We start from the raw sequence: 8,073 nt of genomic DNA, 5'->3' as shown, positions 1-8,073 counted from the left end.
CTTCAGTGTACCCCACAGCTTCAATGTACCCCACAGCTTCAGTGTACCCCCACAGCTTCAGTGTACCCCACAGCTTCAGTGTACCCCACAGCTTCCGTGTACCCCACAGATTCAGTGTACCCCACAGCTTCAATGTACCCCACAGATTCAGTGTACCCCACAGCTTCCGTGTACCCCACAGATTCAGTGTACCCCACAGCTTCATCCTTTGCTCATTTGGGGGTTTTTACAAAGTTATTTATTCGTTCCCAATTTATTTATTTATTTACTTTTGAGACAAGGTTTCACTATGCATATGTAAGCCTGGCTGGCCTGCACCGCACTGTGAAGATCAAGCTGGAATTGAACTCAGAGATCCACCTACTTCTGCCTCCTGGGTGCTGGGATCAAAGGTGTGTGCCACCAGGCCCACCCAATAAGAGTAAACCTCAAAGCCAAGACAAAACACCAGCTGGGCACAGTGGCTAAGGCCTTCATCTGGGCACAGTGGCTAAGGCCCTTCATCTGGGCACAGTGGCCAAGGCCCTTCATCTGGGCACAGTGGCTAAGGCCCTTCATCTGGGCACAGTGGCCAAGGTCCTTCATCTGGGCACAGTGACCAAGGCCCTTCATCTGGGCACAGTGGCCAAGGCCCTTCATCTGGGCATAGTGGCCAAGGCCCTTCATCTGGGCACAGTGGCCAAGGCCCTTCATATGGGCACAGTGGCCAAGGCCCTTCATCTGGGCACAGTGGCTAAGGTCCTTCATCTGGACACAGTGGCTAAGGCCCTTCATCTGGGCACAGTGGCCAAGGCCCTTCATCCTAGTATTCAGGAAACAGATCTCTGTGAGTTAGAGGCCAGCCTGGTCTACACAGCAAATTCCAGGCCAGCTAGCCCTCCATAAGTGAAATCTCATCTTAAAAACAAAAACAAATCAACAAAAAGTTTCCATAGGATGGAGAGTGAAGCTCAGTGGGTAGAGTGCTGGCCTAGCATACAGGAAGTCCCAGCGTCATATATGTCAGGTGTGGTGACACATGTCTATAATCCCAGCATGCAGGCCTACAGAGAGGATTTGGGATGTGAGAGACCTTGTCGCCAGCAAACAAGCACCACAGGCAGAAATGCAGATTTGTGCTCTGTAACGCTCCTTCTTGGGCCCATCTTTCTGTCCCAGCTCTCCCCAAGGTGACTTTCCTGGCCAGTTTTCTGAAAATTTCTGTACATATGCAGAGCTGTGGGGCTGGGGGTGGAGAAAAGGCCTTGCCTAGCACACGCAGAAGAAACCACAGCGAACCAAAGGGGTGGGAGCAGGGGAGAGCAGATACAGTTACATCTCCCACGCTGGTTTTGTTTTGTTTTGTTTTCTTTTTTTTTCACAGACAGTGGCATCCCCTACATACTGTGTACGTCGTCAATAGCCTGTATTTTCCAGTCTCGAGGTGTCCCACTCTATATAGATGAACCTCAGGATTGAGAAGCCTCGTAGTTGTCCACTGTCCGAGTGTACCGTGCTCATATGCTGGTTCTCCATGAGTAGCTCTTCTCAAACTCCGTGCATTGCCCTTTCATATCCGTAACATGATACGTGGGTCTTCTCCCTTTCTGCACTGGAGGGTTACATAGCTCAAGCTGACCTCAAACTTGCAATTCTTTTGCTTCGGTCTCTGGAGTGCCAGGATTATAGGTGTGTACCCCCAAGGCGGGCTGACCCTCCCGCTTTGGGTGATATTTTAGCCTTGGGTTGTTTTTTTTTTTTTCCCCTCACTGGCCCATGTGTGACAGTGACAGTGACAGTGACAAACCAGCTAACTAAAGTGCAGAGCTGAGTCTGAACGTGTCTGATCCACACCTGGCCATTGTAAGCCAAAAACTGAATTCCTTCCCCCACACTGGATCTGGGGCTAGAGGTGGGGCAAGATCTGTTGGGGTATAATCTCTCATTTCTGCCCCAAAGGAAAGAAAGCATGAATGTCTGTCCCCCAATTTGGAAACTCCAGTTTACCTTATCAACCCACGGCAGGGATGAGTTGACAGGCTAGGGAGCTCCAGAGCAGTTTCTGGGGACAGGGGAGAAGACATCTGTGTGCCACACTTAGGAAGGTATGTCACTGAAAGGGGAGAGGGGGCTGTTGGGTAAATCCAGAACAGAGCAGGTGTGGGCAGTTGTAACACGTATCCTTTCCCTGCTTGCCCGTGGTCACCACCCTCTCACCTATGTCATACTGGCAGCCTTCCCCCTATGTGTCAAGAGAGCCCCAATGGCCCTCGGAAATGTGGAGATCCTGGGGCGAGGGGGTCAGAGTCGCTGCAGTGAGAAAGAGTTGTGCATGTGCAGACATACGCCCACATATGGTTATGTGCACACATAGTGTTAGGGGTCTCCAGGACATACGCCCACATATGGTTATGTGCACACATAGTGTTGGGGGTCTCCAGAGGTTTAGGCGTTGTCTGAGAGGGAGAGGGATGTGTCTCCTCACAGGAGGTCAAGGACAGACCTTCTAGTTCTAGGGAGGCCCAAGAACCACCCTCTCAGCTTTTTGTTTACATCTTGGGAAGCTGGCCCAATGTCAGGAGGTTCAGTGAAGACCCTAGTGTCTGGGCTTACAGGGAAGCCTCTGGGGAAGGTGGCTTGGAGGACCCAGAAGCCTGAGGTTGTCGTTTTTTTCCGAGGTTCCAAGAGCCATGTGTGAAAAGTGCTTCCTCAAGGTGGCAGTAAAGCAGCAGTTGGAAGGTGGAGGCGGGAGGGTCGGGAATTCAAGCCCTGCCTCCCTCCGCTCCACAGCAAGTTTGAGGCTAGCCCTGGTTTCAAACTCAGTCTCAAGGAGATGGGGGCTGGATAGATGACTGAGTTGACAAAATGCTTGTTGTGCAAGTGAGGCTTCTGTGTGGATACCTTAGAACCCACGTTAAAAAGGCCGGGTGCAGCACTGTAATCGCAGTGACTGCTGGGGGGCAGAGACAGGCAGGTCCCTGAAGCTCACTGGTGAGTTAGACTGTTCACTTGGCAAAGTTCTGGATCAGTGAGAGATGCCTCGCCTATCTCACACAAAAGATGGAAGGGGCTTGAGAAATTACACCCATGATGATCGAGGCACAGACACACACACACACACACACACACACAGCCCAGAAATAGAAACCAATGGTATTTTTTGTTACTGATCTGACAGGTTTTCTTGGGGTGGTGGTGAGCCTAGGAATGGCGCTCCCCTTGATCTTGTTCTGGTAATAAGGAAAGTGAGAGGCTTGGGAGGGACAAAGAGGTTGATATATCAGGTTAAATTCTTCATGGCTGGGCCAGGCCTGTGCACTTGGGAGGCAGAGGCTAGCCTGGGCTACAGAGAAATTCCAGGACAGCCAGAGCTACATAGTAAGTCCTTGTCTTTAAAGCAACAAACAAACAAAACATCCCCATAGCTGGGAGGCCAGCACGATGAACAGTGTTTAGAATCTCCCAACTCGGGAGACCGAGGCAGGAGGGTAAGGATTCAAGGCCAGTTTCAGCTACTTAGAAATTCTAAGTCAGTCTGGGTTATGTGAGACCCTTTCTCAGAGGGGAAAAACATGATCAAAATATATTGTATGAAAAGAGTTCTTTTTTTTCAATAAATAAAAATGTATCTCAAACTTCAGAATGCTGTTTATTCTTCTGAATACCAACCCCCATTTTTTTTTTACTTTTATCTTTTGCAACTTGGGAATTTCATCTGCTGGGTGTGCCAATAATTTTTTTTTTCTTGAAGAATTCTTTTCAACTTTCCAAGTAACTGTTGGCTTTCTTTTTATCTTATTTTCAGGGAAGGAGCCGGGAAGAATGTGAGTCTTCCTATATGCCAAGACGTTCTGGGAAGAACAGTTTTGAGTCCTCAGAAGCTGTTCTGGGGAAGACCCAGCGGACCCCAGGGCATGTGGCAAACTCCAAAGAAAGACGTGAAACAAAATAAACAAAACGTTTTGCAGGGCTTGTGGGGGTGTGTGCTTAACGCAAGCCACACAAGGCCAAATATGCTTGCTTCAGAGTGTGTGTGTGTGTGTGTNTGTGTGTGTGTGTGTGTGTTGGGGCAAAGGTCCTGCCCCAAAGCTGAGTTCAGAATCCCTGGCGGTTTCTCTCTCTTTCGGGGAAGTCGCCACTCCCTGTCACTCCCCTCGAGCCCTGTGATCTCTGGGAAGTCAGATGACCTTCCTCTCCCCCATCTCCGGTCTACTGTCCTGGAGACCATGGCCCCTCTGCTGGCTCTCTTCTACCTGCTGCAGCTGGGCCCAGGTAGGAGACTGGGAAAGGGGTTGTTGGGGCCCTGTAGGTGTGGCAGGTGCTGCCAGGTCCAGGTCACAAGTCAAAGGGACAGACAGCCTCTTCTTGCCTCTCTCTCATCTGGCCTGGTTTTTCCTTTCGCCCGGTTCTTTCCCACACCTGCAGGTCTGGCTGCTCTCTCCTGCACCAAGAATGTCAATATCTCCGGTGGTAATTTCACCCTCAGCCATGGCTGGGCCCCTGGGAGCCTCCTCATCTACTCCTGCCCCCTGGGCAGGTACCCGTCCCCAGCCTGGAGGAAATGCCAGAGCAACGGGCAGTGGCAGACACCAAAGTCTAGCTCACTTTTCCCCCTGCGATCCTCTCGGATGGTTAAAGCAGTCTGCAAACGTGAGTCCCTTTGAGCTTTGGAGAGTGCCCACCAGTGTCCGCCCAGAGCTTATTAGCAGCGGGTTCTCTGGGAAAAGAGAGACCTGGTGTGGTGGTGACTCACCTTAAATTCCAGCACTTGGGAGGCAAAGGGAGGGAGGAGAGGAAGGGAGACAACCTGGTCTAGAAAGTGAGTTCTAGACCACCCAGGGCCAGAGACCTGTCTCCAAAAACACACAACCCACACCAACAAAAGCCCTCAGAAAACCTCAAACCCAGACCAACCATTAAACAAACAAACCAGGAAAGGTCCACTCTCAACTTAGGAAGACATTGGTTTATTTATTTATTTATTTATTTTTAGCTAAAATTAATTGTAGGGTTATTTGACCACTCTAAATGGATGCTAGGTGCCCCAGAGCACCCTAAAACCACAAATGTTGTTGATGAGAGACTGGGGTGACCAGAGCCCTTAACAGCTCTTTATTAATCAACGAAGTTGAACTGTTTTAAGTTGACAGTATTTGATCAACTGCTTAAAACTGTAATCTTTTGGTTTTTTTTTTTTTTAAAGATTTATTTATTTAGCCGGGCATGGTGGCACACGCCTTTAATCCCAGCACTGAGGAGGCAGAGGCAGGTGGATTTCTGAGTTCGAGGCCAGCCTGGTCTACAAAGTGAGTTCCAGGCCAGCCAGGGCTACACAGAGAAACCCTGTCTCAAAAAACCAAAAAAAAAAAAATTATTTATTTATATGAGTAGACATTGTAGCTGTCCTCAGACACACTAGAAGAGGGTATGGAATCCCCATTACAGATGGTTGTGAGCCACCATGTGGTTGCTGGGAATTGCACTCAGGGCCTCAGGAAGAGCAGCCAGTGCTCTTACCCGCTGAGCCATCTCTCCAGCCCTTTCCTAGCCCCTTTTGATTAATTTTGATTGGCACCTGCTAACTTAGACCACTGCTTTCAACGGTGAGCTTTGAACTTGCAGCTGAGAATGAGCTTACATTGCCTAGGTCCCTCCCACCTCTGGAGTGCCAGCTAGACAGGTACGAGCCACCAGGTTTGGCTTTCTGGGCTCCTTGAGACAGGTTCATGCTATAGCCCAGGCTGGCCCACACTTGCTGCAATTGATCCACCAACCTCTGCCTCTTGAACACCTCTTCTGTTTTTTGAGACAGGGTCTAGCTATACAGTCTAAGTTGGCCTCAAATTCACTATATAGTCTAGAGGGCTTCTATGACAGCTGCCTAAGTACTGGTATTATGGGCTGTCACCACGTTAGTCTCTCTTCATGTTTTCCCACCCAGTTGACCTAAAGGTTTTGGGTCCTAACAGAAGACCCACCCCCGACTCATAGCCTTGGTGTCAACCACCCTCGACTCTTGCCCAGATCCTCTCTCTCCCTCCAGCGGTTCGATGCCTAGCTCCTTCATCCTTTGAGAATGGCATCTATTTCCCTCGGCTGGTGTCCTACCCTGTGGGTAGCAACGTGAGCTTCGAGTGTGCTCAAGGCTTCACCTTGCGGGGCTCGCCTATGCGGTACTGTCGCCCCAATGGCCTGTGGGATGGAGAGACGGCTGTGTGTGACAATGGGGGTAAGTGTTCTGACTGCTGGGAGGTGAGGGTGGGGGGCGTGGGCTTGCGGCCCCGGAAGCTTTTGTGGGGACAGAGCCTAGTGTTCTTGGTGGCTCAGTAATGTTCCTAGATCAGGGTGGGTTGAGGTTTGTGGGCGGCATATCACTGACCGGCTGGGAGCATGTCTAAGTTTCATATCTGACTCGCCGGCTCTACAAACCTTTCAGTTTTGTTTTCTCCTTTCCTTCCCCCTTCTCCCCCCCTCTCTTTCTTCCCTTTCTTTGAAGCTGAACTGGGTTACTCAAGACCCCATGTTTATAAAACAAAGTGGCTCCAGGGGACCCTGGGAGGCCCACTTCTCACCTGGGATGGCCTTGAACTCACCTCCAGTCTCAGTCTCTGGAGTGCTCAGATTATCAGGGACAAGCTATGGAAACCTGACCGGTTGGCTTTTCTAAATGCTTCACGACAACATGTTGTAGTTAACTCCATGAAGTTATCACAGGCAAGACCTGTGAGAGACTAACAGCATCGGGTTAGGCTCAGTGCAGCCTCAGGGGTTTGGTGTGACTCCAGCTGCTTTGAGTTAGATAGCCTCTGCACAGGTCACTCCCCTTCCCGTGCCTCTGGGTTTTTGTTTTGTTTTTTGTTGTTATTTATTTATTTCATGTATGTGAGTACAATGTCGCTGCCTTCAGACACATCAGAGACGGGCATTGGATCCCATTACAGATGGTTGTGAGCCACCATGTGGTTGCTGGGAATTGACAGAAATGGGAATAATGTGGCTCAAGGTGACTCAGTAGTTACAGCACGTGCTGCTCTTCCAGAGGACCAGAGTTTGGGTCCCAGCAAGCACACTGGGCTCACACCCACCAGCAACTCCAGCTCCAGAGGACCCAATGCTCTTGTCTGGTCTTTACACAGAAATACACATAAGTAATAATATTTTAAAATTGGAATAGCCAGGCAGTGGTAGCAGACACCTTTAACTCCAGCACTCAGGAGGCAAAGGCAGGCATCTCTGAGTTTGAGTCCAACTTGGCCTCCAAAGCAAGTTCCAAGACAGCCAGGACTATACAGAGAAATCCGGTCTCAAACACACAAACAAAAAGATAAAAACTTAAAAAGGGAGTGCCTGCTGAGTTAATGGAGCTGAAGTTACTAAGTAACATTTTGAGGAAACAGCAGGGGCTGCAGTGGGCTAGAGCGGCCATGCTGTCCCCCCAGACCCTGCCTGGCCCTGGCTTAGCCATGTGTGGCTCTTCCCAGGCTCCTGCCATCCCAACTTCCCTGAACAATTCCTGGAACCTGGTGATCCTTAAGTACTTTCCAGCCCTAGGAGTGGTGTTTGGGAGAAGTGGGTCTCCTAGGATCTCCTTGAACAACTTTGTTTTATAAACACAGGGTCTCAAGTAGCCCAGGCTAGCTTCAAATGCAGGCTGACCTTGAGCTCCTCCCGATTCTCTTGCCTTATCCAGCAGAGTGCGACTCACCACGCCCAGCGTCACCATCACAGAGAAAGCAGGGTCCCCTAGGTAGCAGACGTCATCCACCCAGACAGCGACACTTTACTCAGTCCTTTGCGTCCGTCTCAAACTGCCATTTATTGAAACCTAAATATAATTCATTTTAAATTTGACATGTAATCTCCCTGCATTAAAGCATGCAACTTGTATGTGAGACTGGAGGTGGGACCCAGGGTTCTTAGAGTGCAGCCGGGCACCCTGGCACTGAGCTACACTCCAAACTCCATAGTAGGAAGATTAAAAAAATATGAACTTCTTCAGCTACACACACTCTTTTTTTTGTTTTGTTTTGTTTTGTTTTGTTTTTTTGTTTTTTTTTTTCGAGACAGGGTTTTTCTGTGTAGCCCTGGCTGTCC

At 49.7% G+C, this 8,073-nt stretch overlaps 1 protein-coding gene across 1 annotated transcript in view; it reads left to right on the top strand.

Annotated features, from left to right (window-relative positions):
* The first annotated feature begins 4,088 nt into the window (after positions 1 to 4,088).
* C2 (complement C2) overlaps positions 4,089 to 8,073 on the top strand; it is a 19,756-nt gene continuing 15,771 nt past the window's right edge. The window contains exons 1-3 of the mRNA XM_021218554.2: positions 4,089 to 4,251; positions 4,405 to 4,629; positions 6,023 to 6,208. Of these exons, the coding sequence (XP_021074213.1) occupies positions 4,206 to 4,251; positions 4,405 to 4,629; positions 6,023 to 6,208 (457 nt within the window). The 5' untranslated portion in view covers positions 4,089 to 4,205. The remainder of the gene's footprint in view (positions 4,252 to 4,404; positions 4,630 to 6,022; positions 6,209 to 8,073) is intronic.

Source organism: Mus pahari, chromosome 18 (assembly GCF_900095145.1).
Source record: "Mus pahari chromosome 18, PAHARI_EIJ_v1.1, whole genome shotgun sequence".
In the NCBI taxonomy this organism is placed as follows: domain Eukaryota; kingdom Metazoa; phylum Chordata; class Mammalia; order Rodentia; family Muridae; genus Mus; species Mus pahari.
Note: the sequence above shows the minus strand (reverse complement) of the source record. Positions and strands in the feature narration are given on the sequence as shown.